The sequence below is a fragment of the Dromiciops gliroides genome, chromosome 4 (assembly GCF_019393635.1).
Source record: "Dromiciops gliroides isolate mDroGli1 chromosome 4, mDroGli1.pri, whole genome shotgun sequence".
Lineage (NCBI taxonomy): Eukaryota > Metazoa > Chordata > Mammalia > Microbiotheria > Microbiotheriidae > Dromiciops > Dromiciops gliroides.
The window spans coordinates 359,116,572-359,136,298 of NC_057864.1; the positions used below are offsets into that span (position 1 = coordinate 359,116,572).

A 19,727-nucleotide genomic window follows, 5' to 3' on the forward strand; every position below is an offset into this window, starting at 1 on the left:
CAAGATCACACAGCTGACCTGTGCTAGGATTTGAAAACAGTTCTTTCTGAATACAGATCTAGTATCCTTTTCACTCTGCCATGCCTCCTCTTAGCCTTTGTAATATGTGAACCCATTCCTTTTATTGATTCACACAGAGTTCTTGGGGGTTAACATAGTCAGCAAGGCCCAAAAGAAAGGAAGGAGCTGTTAGATGAGTGTCCATGGACATTCTAAGTGCTGCTGAAGAGGCTCTTTGCTTACTGGTAATGTAACAGGTCATTCATTATTGCTGTGAACACTAGTAATTTTATTCCTTGGCCTCCTTGAGCCATCACACTTATTCCCCATTACCCTTTTAGGAGAGGCTTCAACTAATCTCAAAGTGGTCCTTGGACCAAATTTCAATTCTGGATCTTATCACACTGCTCTTAGATTCTCAACCCCATTCAATTACTGTGTATAATTTTGTAAACAACTTAAATTGTCTAAAGGTTTTTAGAAAGAAGAGAGTAAAGCTTTCCAGTGATCAGAGAAACAGGCCATCTTAAATAACATATTTAAATACCAATATAGAATGACTTGCTTTACATAAAAATTTTTCTTGATTACAACATATATTCAGATGAGTTCTAAACAGTGGAGCTATTATTATAAGGTTAGAGATATAGAGCTGCAAGGGAGCTCAGAGAATATCTTAGCTCAGTTTCTTCATTTTTACAGAGAACCAGGGAACCGGAGACTCAGGGAAATATTTATTGAACTTCTGTGTGTCAGGCACTGTGCTAAGTACTGGTGACATAAAGACAAAAAGTCAATCTCTGTTCTCAAGGGATCCCCATTCTAATATGGGGGACAGACTATAAAACTTTTATGTACAGACAAGGCAAATACACAATACATTTTGGGTAGTCTTATATTCTTTTTGTTTTTGTTTAGAATTTTATTTTCTAAATTATATGTAAAAACAAATTTTGATATCAATTTTTTTCTTTCTTTTTTTTTCTTTTGGTGAGGCATTTGGGGTTAAGTGACTTGCCCAGGGTCACACAGCTAGTAAGTGTCAAGCATCTGAGGCTGGATTTGAACTCAGGTCCTCCTGACTCCAGGGCCGGTGCTCTATCCACTGTGCCACCTAGCTATCCCATGACATCAATTTTTTAAAAATTTGTGTTCCAATTTCTCTTCCTCCTTTCCCACCCCCCCAAGAACTCAAGCAATTCAATATAAGTTAGACATGAGTGGTCATGGAAAACATCTCCACATTAGCTAGGTTGTGAGAGAAAGCATATAAAAACAAAACTTCATATTAAGGAACTGTCAAAAAACATTATGCTTCAATCTGTTTTCAGATACCATCAGTTCTTTCTCTGTAGATGGATTGCAATTTTCATAAGTGCTTCAGAGTTATATTGGATTGCTTAAAATAACCACGTCCTTCCCAGCAGATCATCTTAAACTTATATTGAATTGAATTGCTTGGGTAGTCTTATAAGGCAGAAGGATTAAGATTAAGGAGGACTAAGAAAGGGTTCTAAGAGAACCTGGAACCAAGATTTGAAGAGGCTAGGAGATAAAGATAAAGAGGGAGAGCAATGGGGCAGCTAGGTGGCGCAGTGGATAGAGCACCGGCCCTGGAGTCAGTAGGACCTGAGTTCAAATCCGGCCTCAGACACTTAACACTTACTAGCTGTGTGACCCTGGGCAAGTCACTTAACCCCAATTGCCTCACTTAAAAAAACAAAAACAAAAAAAAAAAGAGGGAGAGCATTTTAGGCATGGGGAAAGCCAGTGAAAACATTTGGAGTCAGAAGATGGAGTGCAAAGAATAGCAAGGACGTCAGCAGCACTATATTCACATGGAGGGGAAATAAGGTGTAAGAAGAATGAGAAGGTAGAAAGAGGCCAGGTTTTCCTGGAGAGATAATAAGGAAGGGAGCCTTTGGTGTTGATTGACTAGGAGAGGTGATATGGTCAGACCTGCCTATATCCAGATAGCTAGTAAATGTCTAAGGCAGAAATTGAACCCAGGTGTTCTGACTCCAAGTCCAGCACCTTAATCGGTTAGTTTTTTTTCTATATATTATCTTTGTGGAAGTTGAAGCTTCAAAAACATCAAATATGTTAGCTTTTGAGTTACTTTACCTTCTTCGAGGGTCTCTGTTCTTTTCACTAATGTTAACTATAACCCCTCTTAAACATAGTAGATTTTTTTGTGTGGGGGGGGGAAACTGTCATAGCCCCAAATTTTATCACCTGTGGCCAGCCTGGTGATGTGTGCCTCTCAATTTATCTGATGCTCATACAGTTGATATTTAACTGATTTCCTCAGCTCAGACTCAGTCTTTCTAGTTTGGAAAGAATATACCAGAACTTTTGCTTTGCTTTTGCCTTTGAGAATCTAGGATCACCTCTGTGATATGATGAGGCATCAGAGTAGATCTTTAGTGGGAAAACTTTTGAGTTAGTAAATGGTACTTTTTGTTTGTTTGTTTGCTTGTTTTGTTCGTTTGTTTTGTTTTGTTTTGTTTTGTTTTGTTTTAGTAAACGTGCATTTCAACATTTGTTTATATCTTGGACACAATATTCATTTTTATAGAATGTCATTTTAGTTCATTCTGAGCAATAGGTTGATTAGTACAGATTTTATACAAATAGAATCTGTTTTAGAAATTTCCTTGATTTTCACATTTGAGCATAGGTTCACATCATCATCATCAAAGATTCTAATGGTATATAGTAAACACAAACAGTTTACATTTTAAAGAAAAATTAGTTTTTGTCTTCAAAAGTCAATTCATGGGGGCAGCTAGATGGTGTAGTGGATAAAGCACAGGCCTCAGCCACGTGAAACTTACTAGCTGTGTGACCCTGGGCAAGTCATTAACCCTCATTGCCCCCGAGCCTTCTCTCCTCCTCTTCCCCCCCCCCCAAGGTCAATTCATCTTCCAAATTATGGTGATAAACCTTCTTCTTGTTCCTCTTACTACTCTTTCTACTCCATATGCAACAGGGTATTTAGGAACAAAATTTTCCTTTAGATGTTTTAAGTTATTTTTTATTTTAAAAAATTTTCCTATTTATTCATTCATCCGTCCATTTATTTATTTATTCATCCATCCATCCATTCATTTATTTCATTATTTATTTAGGCCAATGAGGGTTAAGTGACTTGCCCAAGGTCACATAGCTAGTAAGTGTCAAGTGTCTGTGGTCACATTTGAACTCAGGTCCTCCTGAATCCAGGGCTGGTGCTTTATCCACTCCTCCACCTAGCTGCCCCTCTAGATGTTTTTAATAGAATAAATAGTTGGAAGGGACTTCAATGGGTAACTATTCTACTTTGTATCTGCATTTAAATCCTCTACACTAGCTCTGACAGGTGGTCATTCAGCCTTCATTTGAAGACTCACTACTTTTTGAGCTAGCCAATTCCACTTGTGTGGTATTTTTAGCTAACAGGAAGTTTTCCCTGACATTCAGGTTATATATGCTTCTCTGAATTTTCTGTCCATTATTACAAGTTCTGTCCTCTGCTTTTCAAGGCTAATATTTTGTGATTTCACATGTTTTACATGGTTTTCTTGGTTAAATTCAGACAATGGGCTCCCTGCAGAAAGTACATTATAATTTGTTTAGGATGAGTGGGTTTTATAAAGGCACATTCATTTAAGTTAGATTTCTACAAAAACCTTAGCAGAAGGCAGTCACAATTTAAAAGCCCATGGTTTGGTGTGGTTTTTCCCCCCCTCCTACTTCCTAGACCCTGTGTAGAATTGTCAATCAGAATTCCTGCTCTACTGGTTTTGCAATCTATGTTCATATCTCTCGTGTTATTGACTACAATATTGTTTTATAGCCCATAAATTAACTCTTATTACTTTCTAATATCTGGTTATGTCATCTCAGCCCATCATCTTAGACATTCATTCTTCATGTGTTTGTTTGTAGACAGCAATATTGTTAGATCAATCAAAGTCTGATTATCACTGTTTTCAGATCTGTCAGCCAAGTTTCTGGGAAAAGGGGCAGAGAGTTAAAAGACTGGGAAACAGGCTATTTAAAATTTTCTCCTATTTTAGATGCCCAGAGGTTTTTCAGTGCTTAGTTCTATTTGGACTAGTTCTCATATGGGAAAATTAGAAAAGCTATCTTTTATACCGTTTTAAAACAAGATCACTGAGTATTTATTTTCTATAAAAAGTAGCCCAAAATGTCCTTCACAGAAATCCTCCTCTGTCATATCATCTTGATATGCAAGTGCCTTCAGGTTCTCAAAAATGCCAATGAGTTGAAAGCCCTACCTAGTTCTACCAAACTTAAAAAGTTCCAAGTATGAGCCCAGTGATAGATGGTATCTTCTACCCCAAAATCAGCATCCCTAAGTACAAAAATGTTACCTAAAAGTTTGACATTAAGCATTAATTTTAAGCCATATAACCTCAATTGCCTCACAAAAAAAACAAACACTGCCCCCCCCCCACACACTATGAAATAAGAAAAAAAATACAAAATGACCCCCAGTTCCATGATACTTCCACGGATCAAGTGTGCTAAAAATCACATAGATTGTATGGCATGTAACCATCATTACAGCCATTGATGTAACCTTTTCCTAAGCCAAAAGTGTCTTACTGAAAGAATGGAATCAATTATATATTGACATTACAAATTATTACATTACAAACATTCTTACATAATTGCCTGTGGTAACTGACTTCAAAGCTAATTTGCAATCCACCATGATAGGCTGCTTCTTAGTACTCCCCTAAAAACTCTAAAACTCAGTTTCAGAGTAGTTGCTACTCTGCTTTGGTAGAGGGGCTTTCCCCTCAGGTAGTTCACTACACCAATGGAATCCTATCCTTAGAACCCTCCCAAAAATGGTTTTGTTTGTTTGTTTTTAAATTTTGAATGAAAACATAAAATAGGAAGTTGCAGATTAAAGGGGAAAGTTCTTAGGCTTTCCTCAGAAAAAATGATAAAAGAGTTGGCAAAATTAATTTCACAGTGAGTGTAAATATCAGACACATTGCATAGTATATACCTGGTCATTTCCCCCAAGCTGTTTTCAAGATAAGCATAAATAACAATACTACCTTCAAGATGATTGCAACTTTTCATCAATTGCATAAGTAATTTTTTTTTTTTTTGCGGGGCAATGGAGGTTAAGTGACTTGCCCAGGGTCACACAGCTAGTAAGTGTCAAGTGTCCGAGGTCGGATTTGAACTCAGGTACTCCTGAATCCAGGGCCGGTGCTTTATCTACTGCGCCACCTAGCCGCCCCCTGCATAAGTAAATTCTATGAAAAATTTGGCAGGAGCCTCTGAACTGAGTCAAAATATGTTTTTATCCTATTGTAAAAGTGAGCACAAAGGGTAACAGATCTGGAAAATATGATTTGTGACTAAGAATAAAGAGGGGCCAAAAGCATATAAAACACTCAAAAACATCACATCTTTGTATCTTAAGCACTTTGTTCACAAAAATTGAAAAGCATCAAAACCATGGCATAATAATGTAATTTTTTTATGTTTTTGTTTATTTTTAAAAGTTTATGCTAATAAATAAGCATTTCTTTTCTCTCCTGCTTCCCCTTCCCAATTTGACAACAAAAGAAAAAGGAAATCCTCATAATCAGTATGCATAGTAAAACAAAACACATTTCCAGATCAGCATCTTTCAGAATGAGACCATTTCACTGTGTTGTGCAGTCAAAGAAATCATTATGTCATGATTATAGACAACTTTCATTCCAGAGCCAACTTGAAGGACATTTTGAGTAAAAAAGAGAAAAAGAAAACCCAAACCTTTTCCATATAATTAACACTCCACCTTCTCAATGACGGCATCCTTTAAGTTCATGCTTTAGGTGCAGTATCTGTTCACATGATCATTTTCTATTTTGGTTTAAGTACTGTTGAGTACATGCCCCAAATAAATCGAGTTTACTGCATTCTGCACTGGAGCAGATAATATTGGATTGAGTCGAACACTGCAGTGCAGTGGTGGATAGTGTGTAGAGTCTGATTAGAATTAGAGTACCCTGGTCAAGTCCCATCTCTGACACATTCTGGTGGTGTTACCCTAGACAAGTCACTTAATTTGTCAGATCCCTCAAGCAGCTTTTTTGATTTCCTTTTGTTGGCCCATTCCTACCATTTTTTTTCATTTTATTTTATTTTTTATTCTATATGGCTACAAAGCTAATTCTCATTGGCCTTTATTTTCCTTTTGCTTACACAGATCCAATGCCCCAATTGCCAATTTGTCTGGTGTTTTAAGTGCCACTCACCCTGGCATGAAGGTGTTAACTGCAAGGAGTACAAAAAGGGAGACAAGTTATTGCGTCACTGGGCCAGTGAAATTGAGCATGGTCAGAGGAATGCCCAGAAGTGTCCAAAGTGCAAGGTGAGTTAATGTCTAAAAGGAAAGAGATGAAATGAATAGAATATATCAATTTCATTATTTTTACAATTGTAGAGAAGTTCATTTAGTGTAGTTAGCCCAGTGCCTAGCACATAGTAAGCACTTAACAAATATTTATTGAATGAATTGATAAAAATACTGGTTTAGAAAGAGGTTATAATAAATTGAGTGTTTTTTAAAAAGAAAATCTTCAAAAACAAGCAATATCAATTAAAATTAGAATTTTATTAAATTAATAAACTTGCTATTTTAGAATCAATGTTTATACCTCCCAAAATAGGTTTCATTTAAAATAATTTTATACTATAAAAAATTTATTCAAGCCAATAAGATTACATGTATTTTTCTTTTTGTATCAATATAGATTTTATGGAAGACAACCAAATATTAATGTATCAGATTAAGATTTAAGAGAATACACACCTTCTACTTTTCTAAACTGTTGAAATCTTATATATAGAACATTTGAATATATATTAAGAGTTAGAATAATGAAAGTCAGTATTCTTAATATGCAAAATGCATTTTTTGTGTACTTAATTCTCAATTATTCAAACAATTGCTATTGAGTTCTTCAGACTCTTTCCCTCTATTTCTCCCTTCTATTGCCTACCATCTATCAAAAAGAGAAGAAAAGACATTGAATGATATTTCTATTACTTATTTATTGTTATAAAATTTTTTTGAGGGGAAAGAAGAGAATAGCCCAAACTATGTAATCTCCTTTTAAATGTAACATCAGATATTAATTGCATAAATTTTCCATAGTCCTTTCTAGATAATGTCCATATTTATCATGAAAAGAAGCAGTAGAGCCATAGGATTTGCTACTATAGTTGTAGCAATGGATAAGTAACCTGACATAAGCTCAGGTATTCTAAGCAGTATTTCTGATCAATGTTGGAAGTCCATGGTCTCAAGTCAGTGGGCTGCTCAACAGTAAAAACAAGGACTGTTGAAGGAACAGATATATGTAAAAAATAAAATGAAACAGAAAAACCTACCTACTGGCCGTAATGTTTTCTAACTTGTTTCCATAATGCTATTTCCACACCCAAATGCAGTGATTCTGAGTTTTATTCACTATTACACTACTAACATGTGATACTGTGTTAATGATGTATGGCAAACTAGGCAACCTAAAGTCTTAAGATTGGTCACTTTCCTTGATGATGATGAACATTTTTATGAATAATTTAATGGGTATAGATGGTCATTCATTCTTTATCATGTGCCTGCTTAGTCATTGATCATGGTCAATCTTGTAAAATTAAAGATCATATGAATTATGATAACTGTTGATCAAATATTCAAAGGTAGTCAGTTTGGTTTTTTTGTTTTTTGGGGTTTTTTTTGCAGGGCAATGGGGGTTAAGTGACTTGCCCAGGGTCACACAGCTAGTAAGTGTCAAGTGTCTGAGGCCGGATTTGAACTCAGGTACTCCTGAATCCAAGGCCGGTGCTTTATCCACTGCGCCACCTAGCTGCCCTGGTAGTCAGATCTTAATGAACTTTGGACTAATCTTCAGATAAGATTTGATACAGTAAAGGAAGTTAGGATTATTCTTTCCATCAAGGGACACTGATGATCAGAAAAAAACCCACAAAGCTCTGAAATTGGGGTTTTGTGAGTAGTAAAGAAACAGGATAGGTTGTAGTAGTTGTTGTTTGTTCTTCATTCTTGAAGAAGACTATGTGTCATGACTTTCAGTGAATTGGATATAAGTGAGGAAGGCCTCTACAAGGTCACCAACCTCACTCCTCCAGAGCCACCTGGGTCCAGTGGAAAGATATGTGTGTATGTGCATGTACATGTATATGTATATCAGGATGACTGGGGATGGCCCCAGATGTTTTAGGCAATTGGGGTTAAGTGACTTTCCCAGGGTCACACAGCTAATAAGTATCTGAGGTCAGATTTGGCCCCAACTTCAGGGCCAGTGCTCTATCCACTTCACCACCTAGCTACCCCTTCATATGAAAACTAGAAATATTTATAACAGGCATAAAACAATAGGTTCCCTTTAAAAGGGAAGAATCAACTAAGTAGAGCTGGGGCTCTGAGGCTAGAAATCTTACTCATACCTCAGTAGGGCAACTCTTTACCCACAATGTTGTCTGATGAGCTAAATTTGTCTGAAGGCTTCTCTTGCCCAGTGACCTTCAGATCTTTTTGATGCTTGATGTATTGCTTTGAGCTTTGCTCTCCTGATTTTCACTTCTTTCATTTCTACTTCTTTGCCCTTCATCATACCTAAACTTAACTACCTCCTACATGAGAGCTCTTATGTGATTTATATCCTGCCCAACTTGTACTGCCTTCTGTGCCAATGTGAAATAGTGCCTGGGATGAAACATTATTGCCTGAACTTGCCCTGTTCATGTTCTAAACTAACAACCTGGTCCTTACGCTGATTCCTGATAGCTAAGAAGAGAAACAGATGAAGGGAGAAAGAAATATAAAAGTGGGAGCAGAAAATGGAAAAGGTTTCTATGGAAGATAGGGTAGAATATTTATAGACAACTCAATTAAAATAAAGCACAATTAGGTAAATAAAAAGGGAGGATACTAAAATTAGTTTGGAAAATAAGTACTGAAACATCTAAAAAATTACAAATTTCTCCAAGTTAGCATTTCTATACAAAGAAATTTTAAAAATCACCTGAACCAATATAGAATTCTATAGTTTCCCAAGAGAATATAGAACCACAAGAAGTACCAGAATGGTTCCAAAGAGAAATGAAAATCTTAGGGAAAAAGTTAGAAGGAATGTTTCTAAATTTATGGAGTCTATTGCAGAAATAATTATTATTATGGAGTATATTGAAGAAATATTTAGTAGAATAGGAAAATTGGAATCTTCAGTGTCTCGTCTTTCCAAAAAAGGGAAAGAACAGATGTGGTCTAAAAATATTTTTATTGAAATGAGAAATGAAACATAATCTGGAAGAAGAGATGCAAAAGGTAATAAAGTTAAAAGAATACATGATTTCTAAACTAATTTCTAAAGTAAAAGCCATTGATCTCAAAGATAGACTATGTATAAAGAATCATTGATTTCCCCAAAGAGATGACACATTGAAGAAACTGAGCATGATAGTGTAGCAAATAATGAAAGGAAACTGCTCAGAACTAAATACAGAAAACAGCACAACTTGAAAGATCCACACATTACCTTTGGGGGTGAGGTGGGGAGAACCTATGCTTTAAGAGACATAATGCCTAAACTTAATAGTTTCAGTGAGAAACAACAAATTTTGTAATAAGCCAGGAAAGATAATTTCAAATAAAAAGTAATGGAAAAATCAAATAATCGAAGGCTAATCTGAACTTATTAGAGGCCTCTGAGAGGAGCTCAGAATGCAACCCAAAATGATAAACCCTGAAAACCTGAGCCTGAATTTTAAAGACAGATATTAAAAAGTGGCATCTGACACACTGGGAAGCTGTAGGGGGAACAGATTCACCCCAAACAAAAGAAATATAAGAAAGATAAATGAATACAACTATCAAGAATGAGTAATGGAAAAAAAATCACCCAGAGTTAGATATTTTAAAAAAGAACAGAAGAGAAACACATCTATTATTCTTAAATAAAAGATATAGAGGGACCATTCATTAAGAGATTTCTTTTTTTAAAGTACACAAGCAGATAAAGATGAAAGTAAGAGAAATAGTGGTAGAGAGCAAGCCCACAACACCAAGGGCTAAATCTTGCAACCCTCCTACAGGTGAATCATTCTGATATGTAATTGTAGAATGTGAGGGTGCATAAATGGGGAAAGGAGACATGTAAGATAAAGGGAAATGTTTTATGTATTGTAATCAAGACCACAGGCAACAAAGGAAAGGTTCAATTATAAAATGTTAGCTGGAGAAATATTTATGTTTACTACTAGGCTGTGGAAATATAATAAAAATATCAGTAGTACAAATGTTAATTTACAGTTTAATACTATACCAGTGAAGGTACCAAGCATTACTTTATGGATATAGATAAATTAATAACAAAATTCATTTAGCTCAACAAAAGATCTATAGTATCAAGGGAAATAATGAAGGGGGAATATCACTTCCAAATGTCATATTATAAAGCATCAATTAAACAAAACCTTTAGTTATTGGTTTACAAAGTTAGAAGACAAGATCATATATGCCTTTCATGGTTATGGATAAAAGATGGCTTCTTAACCAAAATATAGAACCAATTATAAAAAAATAAAATGAATGAAATTGAAACTCTTTTAGACAAATAAAATTAATGCATGCAAGATAAGAAGGGAAGCAGTTGACTGGGAAAGCAATCTGAATCAAATTTCTTGGGGGGGGGGCGGTGTACAGACATAAGTATCATATACGATATATAGACAACTAACAAAACCAAAAGCAATCACAGGTAGATAAATTGTTAAAGGATATGAACATTTTTTTTCTTTTTCTTTTTTTTTTTTTTTGGGTGGGGCAATGAGGGTTAAGTGACTTGCCCAGGGTCAAACAGTTAATGTCAAGTGTCTGAGGTTGGATTTGAACTCAGGTCCTGCTGGATCCATGGTCAGTGCTTTATCCACTGCGCCACCTGGCTGCCAAGATATGAATACTTTTCTTTTTTTTTGAGGCAAATTGGGTTAAGTGACTTGCCCAGGGTCACACAGCTAGTAAGTGTCAAGTGTCTGAGGCCACATTTGAACTCAGGTCCTCCTGACTCCAGGGCCAGTGCTCTATCCACTGCGCCACCTAGCTGCCCCTGATATGAATACTTCTTAAAAGATGAATTGCAAACTCTTAACCATGTGAAAGAATGTTCCACATTAACAATAATAAGTAATAAGAAAACTATCAATCCAAATAACTAGAGAGAACAAAGATGGGTGGAAATATGCTAAACTAAACCAAACTGCACATAGCAGAGTGATGCTGCCTGCAGTTCAGTCATTAAGGTGCTATAGAGTATCTAAAAGAGGGAAAGGTACCAAATATAAGGAAGAATCTCAGACTTTATTAATCCTCCAAAAAAATGACAAATAATAGCAACTGCCAATACTATGTACTGCATTTCCAATTTATATAAAAATTTTATGAAAATTTTATGTATTGAGGTCGTTCTTTATGAGTGTTTTTATAAGGAAAAAGAAGGGTTTTGTGAATGATATTCCATGGTAGACCACATCCTGGCCATCACACAATTTCAGAAAAACACAGAAAAAACAAGATCACACAATACTTATATTTGTTGATTATAATAGTGTTTGATTTAGTAGAGCAAAATTTGGCCTTGAAAACTTTCTTTCAATAAGGCACATCCAATCCATACATCAAGTCCTTGAAAGGATACAAGAAATTTAAACTTGTTCAACAACCTTCTGATCATTAATATCAGTCAAAGGATAAAACAAGTTGATAAATAAGGTGTTTACCACTATCATGGAGGTGACCCAGAGAAGAATTCAGGTTGAAGAGGGAGTACCTATTGATGGTGATCTCTTTTAGATGTTCCTATTTAACTAATTCATTAAGCTTTTGTTAAGTAACAAATGTTAAGCAGATTCTTCTCTTTCCCTAACCCTCTGTATCTAGGCATTTGTTCAGTCCTATCATTTTTACCTCCATAGCCTCTCTCATAGGTATTCTCTCCTCTCCAGTCATGCATTCTCTCCCCTAATTTGGTCCTTTATCACTTTTCAGCTGGAGAAACGAAGTTCATTATAGGGCAGGAAGGTTGAATAAGAATTCACCTTAAGAGCATTCCACCTTTACCATGATAAATAGTTCTTATAACAAGGTTCTATAGTGGTGGAATCTGTACAGGCTTGTTTCATTTTTCAAATATGAAAAACAAAGGGAAGAATGTTTCTACATAATTTCTAAATGGAAGAATTGCAATGAGCTCCTTATTAAACGTTGGGGTTTTCTTTTACCACTAACTTAATTTGTTGTATTCATGTGTGCATTTAAGAAATTAAGCAAAAATTAGGTTTCCCTAAATTATTAAATAGATCTGAGTTTAAAATAACAGCAATCTAAATTCTAATTGAGGCAGCTAAGTAATGAAGTGGATAGAGCATTAGTCTAGGAGTCAGGAAGAACTTAATTCAAATCCATCCTCATACTTTTTTGTTTGTTTGTTTGGTTTGTTTTTTTCATCCTCATACTTTTATTAGTGGTGTGACCCTCGACTAGTCACTAACCTCTGACTGACTTAGTTTCCTCAACTATAAAATGGAATAATAAGAGCACCTACCTCCCAGAGTTGTTGTGAGGGTCAAATGAGATAATATTTATAAAACATGTAGTACAGTGCTTGGCACATAGCCTAATAAAAGCTTCTTTCTTTCTTCTCTCTTCCCTAATAGGAATAAGATCTTTTTAAAAAGTGGATTGCAAAATTCTCAAAGACAGGGACTGTTCTTACAGTTCTTTGTATGTTTTATTATTTGTTTTTGTCTCATAGCATTAAGCATGTTGCCTTGCTTATATCAAGTATCTTGGAGAGGATTCCACACACCCACTTCAATCAATCGATGAAAAAGAAAGATTTAAGTTTTTTGAAAGTATATAAACAAGTTGTCTATACATTGTGCTACCTTTATCGTGTTTAAATTCCTCCCTAACTGGGTCAAGAAAGAAGCAAGAGGTTAAAATAGCAGAAGAAATTTTAGCAGTTCAGTCCACTGTGAGTAAGGATTTGTTTGGCCTTAACTCTATTATCTATTATCATAGAAACTTGACAAGTAACAAATAAGGCTTCTAGAGGACATACCGCAGTTAAACCCAGATGCAGATAGATACAGAAAATAGCCACCCAAGGGAAGAAGTATCACCCCTTGCAAGAAAATTAAGGATTAATTTAATTAATTTCAGAATTAAGGATGTTAGTAACCAGGTGTTGCAAGTTAGTTACCTCCCTTGTCACATGTGTTCCCCAACATATTTGATTTATACTCATTCTCCCCACAAGTCTCCTACATATTTATGGGAGAGTGTACTCAAAGTTTCTGGTGGAATTGAGGTTACAACTATGGTTTCTATACCACTTTCTCCAATATCTTTGTAAAATCTAATTGTCTGATTGACTAATTTATAATAGGGATCATATTGGTAGGAGATTGTGAGCAACAATAACAGGCAATATTACAACACTATTAAAAGCCCAGTCCCTTGAGGTTACCTCTAAAACTTTCAGAGAACAGTAGTCAGCCACTGTCTGGGAACCTGGCCTACCAATGTGTGTGAGATTTGTGAAGTAGCCCAGGGAGAGTTACACATAAGAATACAAAAATAGTCTTTTTGATTAACTTGTTATCATGCCAGGCCTTGATCCATCATCAGGCTGAAAACAAACAATGTCATCACAAAAATACTCCATAAGGCTACTTCATCTGGCATTAGCATGGTCTGAATAGCAATTGTTCAAGAAATATCTGGCTTTCCAAATAGGGTGTAGTCCTGGAGCCAGAGAAAAGACATAAGAATAACATTTGGTCCATTAATGATCATTCTCAACCACCACCACCACCAAAGGGGTGGGGGTGCGGGGGAACCCTTTAGACATAATCTATATTTATCATAGAATTATGGGAGAAATAATGTCTCCTGTGATTTGTACTCCAGATTTAACAGATCCAATATCATTTTCAAGTTTCACAGTGTTCTGTTGGATTAAATAGACTTAGTCTGATATGAATTGTCTGTGCATTTCATGTGGAACTGGAACTGGACTGCTAAATGACTATAGGCATTTGGGTGGGTATGTTTTATATCAGCACTTGATTTAAAAAAAAAATAATCCTAAACTGTCAAATACTCAGTGGCTCTCATCATAAAAGAATTAAACATACTTGAGAAGAAAATGAACTATATACATATATAACTGAAATGTATGGTTTGAGGATATACCTTTTAAAAACAGAGTATTCTTAGGAATGTTTGCTATTGTCAAAGCATCACCTTTGAAGATAAACTCTAAGAGTTCCCTTAGCCGTAGTCAAACTAATTATCCAATGGGTAACCAGAATTCACAGCTGAAACTCGGTTAGCAGATGGGAAAAGTAAGTGTTCTTACACCACATTAACCTACTCCTATTGTTTCATTATTCTTCCTTGTGTAGAGTAACAGAATATTTCTATGACAGCAAAATGTATTCTAATTAGTAATAATATTATATTGTGCTAAGAATAAATTTTGAGGATTTTACATTTTCTGAAGTTTTAAAATTTTTTTATTGATATCCCATATTTTACATCACCTTAATTTCCCCATGTCACTTCATCTCCCTCCTTACTTCCACTCTCAAAGAGACATAACTTTGAACAAATAATGAAAACAAAAAAGTGAAAAGGTTCAGCAAAACTAATGAAAACCTCAACCATGTCCCAGAGTATATACAGTGCTGCATACCCATAGTTTCCTACATCTGCAACAAAGGGAGGGGACTTGCATTCTAAATTTTTTTCAGGGTTAAGATTGCTCTTTATCATTCCATAGAGTTCAATTTTGATCTTTTATTGTTATTTTCATTTACACTCTTATAGTCATATATATTGCTTCCCTGGATTTACTTGTTTATTTTGCATAAGTTTACATAAGTCTTACCATAAGGTATATATTAAAGTACTCATCCTCCCACAATCCAGAGATCCTTCATATTGCAGATGAGGGGACTGAGGCTTAGAGGAGTTAAATATGACTTGCCTTTATGTAAGACCATATGACTTAAGGGTCATTCCACTAGTACATAAAGCAACACCTGAACCTAGGTCTTTCTTCACTGTAAGTCCAGATCTCTGATTACTATCATGCCAGGCTTTGGGACCCAGAAAACATTAAAATCTATAGAGCTATATAAGTCTGCATGCAAAATGTAAGCAAGTTGTATCATAAAATATCTGTTAAATCATTTTATTTACTGCATTTCCAGAAAGATCCTCCCCATGTGACCAAATCACTTGTTTTTGAAAGCCTACTGGAGTGAAATTTAGTACAATGTGCAATGACCAAAAAGTAAAAATAAATATGAAAATGTGCCTAAGAGCCCTTACAAATCATAAACGCATAAGTTAACAGTGCAAACAGAGTATGCATTCAGGATCTTGGGATGTAGCAGGTCTGTAAGAGGAAGCCAGGCACATTGTTACCCCCTTGCCTCGAGAAGCTTTCCATTCCACTTTCTGTTGTCATAATAGCAGTTATAAAGGAGAACAAGTGATTACAATTCAACTAGGGTATTTAGGAGAAGTAGGAAGTAAGATAAGATCTTTTCTATACCACTCATGGTTTAGAGTAGCTAGGGATTGTCTTGATTTCCCTGAGCAAAGGCTTTTAACCTTTTTTGGGTATGTCTTGGACCCCTCCTGGCAGTCTGGTGAACCCTCCTCAGTATAATGTTTTTAAATGAATGAAATACACAGAATGACAAAGGAATCCAATTATATTGAAATAGTAATCAAATATTTAAGCAACAACAAATCAAGTTCATGACCCCTATGTTAACCCTGGCCTAGAAGGCATTACTATAAGTTGTAGAAAGAGTGTGTCCTGAGCATGTGTGCATGAGGGTGTGTCACATTTCAGATGTGGCTTAACAGAGAAAAGTGAGAGTCCTCCAAAGTGTGGAACTTGCTGTGTAAATTCCTTATCTTGTTAGGCAATCATGATATGTGAATCATGGGAGGGAGGGCAGACCTGTGACCTTTTTCTAGAATCTCAATCTCTCTTTCTCTCTCTCTCTCTCTCTCTCATTCACTCACACACACACACACACACACACACACACACACACACACACACACACACCCATATACTGGTATAGAGCCCCACCACCTCCCCCCCCCCCAAAAAAAAAAAGCTAAGACCACTTTGTGTCTAACACAGCCTGCCTAAACTATAGTCATCTGAGATCACTTCTAGGATTCTGTTTTAGAAGGAAAGTGCCATGCATGATATACATCATATAAAGGGGGCAGAGGAGTGCAGAGCACGGGAGCATTTGCAATAAGATGTAGTAAAGAAAATCATTTGCCAGATCCGGTGACACATACCTATGGTCCCTGCTGCTGGGGAGAGTGAGGCTGGTTGATTGTTTGAGCTTAGGAATTCTGAGCTATAATTGAACTCAATTTACTACCAACATGATGAAACCTCAGGAGTGTAGAGCCACCAGAATGTTTAAAGGAGCAGCAAAGCAACATCTTAACAGGTTAAAGCTTCAGGGCCTATTATCAGTTTGGGGGATCAGGCCTTGAGTGGCTACAGCATTTTTATCCTGGGCAAGATAAGGAGATAAAAAGGAGTTGGAGCAAAAGGAGGGGAGGAAAGTTCTAGCTATAATTGAGAGCTACTACCATCATTATTAATCAGAGAAGGCTTCCCAGAAGGAGTGAATTCAGAACTTGACAGATATGTACCTGGGTACTGAGAAGAGAACAGCGGACACACCTTTTTTCCTCAGAATACTGCATGAAAAGCTATAAAAGCAATAATGAGTGAGTTGTACTTGACTGGAACAAAATCTATGATACAGAGGAATAAAAAATGAGATGGAGAATTGTTATGGTTATTCATCACTGTCCAGTTATTACCTAAGTGTTTTTGTGTGTTTTTAGAGATTTCTCATATGAATAATTGTTTTTTACACATTGGTAGTTTTACATCTCCATATACCTTAAAGGTATTTGGATCTTTCCTTCCATCTCAAACATGTTGCCAAACACCTTCATTTTACTGAAATGAGAACTTTTAAAATTTTAGTTTTTTTAAATCCTAGATTATTAGGTGCCCTTCACGTTTGTCTTCATATAAGCCTTTTATGAGGTTGTTCAGATCAGTGTTAGAAAAAAATAAAAACATGGAAATAATTGTGTATAAGAAAGATTTTTGCTGGTGGTGTTAATCATCAGTGCCATCTACTGTTCAATTTGTATTCAGCAATGATTACTTACAAATTACTAGGATCATAGGATTATAGATCAAGAGCAGGAAGGGAATTGAAAGGTCCTATAATCCAGCCCCCTCATTTTAGAGAAAAGGAAAGTGGGGATCATAGATTTGGACTTTGGATAAGTAACTTCTTCAAGATCACATACAGGGAATAGGAATCAGAGCAGGTTTTAAACTCTGATCCTCTCTGATTCACTGATTCAAAATAGAGTGTGTGTTGATCAGCTTTGAGCTATTAGAATGTCAGCAGAAACAGTTTTTTCCCCTTGAATTTGTATCCCCCAAAGTTTGACAGTACCTAGACTTAGAGTAAGCTCTTATTAAATGCTAGTTCCCTTGCCTTGTCTATCCACTTATGCCACACTGCTTCCAAGGAAGGGAAAAAAAGTTTTACTGTACATAGGACCACACACAGAGCCATATTTTCCAATGTAACTAGGGACATCTTCAATTATATAGTTATTGAAAATCCACCTTTTGTAGTGCATTATATAGTACCTTGCAAGAGATAATGAATCTGACAGAATTCCTACCTTTGGGACCTTTTGTTTTTATATTACCTTCATCATCTTGAATACCATGTTGAGGAACTAAGAATTTACTCCTTAAAATATGGGTGAGTTATTGAAGGTTTTTGAGTAAGGAAGGGGGGACATGATCCAAATTACTTTAGAAGATGGATATAGCTGAGATAATTTGGAATAAATTGAGACTAGAGCAAGGGAGGCTACATTAGGAGGCATAATTTGGGGATAGGTAATCAGGACATGACCTATAGCAACTGACAGTGGGATTGGAGAGAAGATGATGGATTCCAGAAACATTGCATGTGTAAAATCTATGGAATGTGACAACTGCCCAGATCTGAAGCAGCAAGCTAGCACAAAGATAAGAAAGTGCAAGTTGTTTAGGGGTGGAAGGAACAAGCAAATAGGAGTAATCCGATTACATTTTCTGCAGCACAGGCTACCTATAGGGCATCACTATCTAAACATCAACTATTAGTGACTGCTAAAAACAAAACAGCAAAGCTGCTGATCGATTCTTGACTTGTTAATGTTTTTGTCCTTCAGAGGTTTAGAAGAAGCAATGACTGGAACCATTATTCTGGATGTAATTCCTGACTAATAAGGATAAATTTGTTGCCAACATAGAAATGAAAGTAAACTTGGAAGAAGTAATCTTATCATATGAAAATTTTTTATAGACAAGGAGGGGAAATCCAGGCAAACTATGACATATCTTTTGCCAAGACCCTGGGAGAAGGGAAAGGATGTTGGAGTTCCTTGGGGTAAGATTTGACCAAGAAAATCATTGTTCAAAAGTGATTGGCATACACAACAATGAAATAATGAAGACAAAAGTGATCGCTCTAATGACCAAAGAAATGAAACAGTCCAAATAAATCACAGTGGGCTACATAAGGAATGTGTCAACCAACTCTTATTTTTAAAATACATACAGAAAGTAAATGTAAGTGAGGGATAAAGGAAGGAAACAAGCATTTATTAAGCACTAATATGTACTAGGCATGTGCTAAGCAAGAGCAGATAACTTTACATAAATATAAAATCTTACAAGAAGATCAATAATGCTTTAACCATAAGTATGTTGAATTTTGTAATGAATACTAAGAATAAAAAGATATAATAAATTCAGCTCAATTCAAGAACCTGCTCTGATTAAATGAGATATGTGAAGCACTTGGCAAACCTTAAAGTGCTACATAAATGTTAGCTATAATTATGATAATATACAAGGCACTGGGGATACAGACACAGTAATGGATACAATAATAGCTTGCACTGAAATAGTGTTTTGCCAGTTTGCAAAGTACTCAACAAATATTATTTCATTTGATCCTCACAACAACCCTGATAAATAGATGCAGTTGTTATTCTCATTTTACAGAGAAGGAAATGGGTAATTAATTGCCTAGCCCAGGGTAACAGTGTCTGATATCTCCCTCACTCCCCTTTGTGTTCCATCCATTGTTCATTGTACCTTCTAGTGACTTAATGGAGCTTACCCTCTGTGGAGGGTAAAAGAGATCAGGAAAGGACTCATATAAGAGGTTGCACTTGAGAGGATCCTTAAGCAAGCCGGGGATGTTAAGGGGTAGAAGTGAGGAGGGAGAACATTTCAGGAATAGGGGATGTTCCTGGTTCTCCTTTCTCCTAGTTTTCTTACCTGTCTGACCACGGCTCAGTCTCCTATGCTAGATCTTCTCATTAAACTATAACCTTGGTATATCCCAAGGCTTTGTCTTGGGTTCTCTTCTCTTTTCCCTCGGTACTGTCTCACTGGGTGATCTTATCAACTTCCATGGATTCAATTCTCATCTCTATGCAAATGATTCTCAGGTCTCCTTATCTAGTCCTAACC

The 19,727-nt window shown here is 36.0% G+C and overlaps 1 protein-coding gene across 1 annotated transcript in view; it reads left to right on the forward strand.

Moving 5' to 3' along the window:
- RNF217 (ring finger protein 217) overlaps window positions 1–19,727 on the forward strand; it is a 132,672-nt gene that overhangs the window by 82,002 nt on the left and 30,943 nt on the right. The window contains exon 3 of the mRNA XM_044005407.1: window positions 6,227–6,391. Coding sequence (XP_043861342.1) covers window positions 6,227–6,391 — 165 coding nt within the window. The remainder of the gene's footprint in view (window positions 1–6,226; window positions 6,392–19,727) is intronic.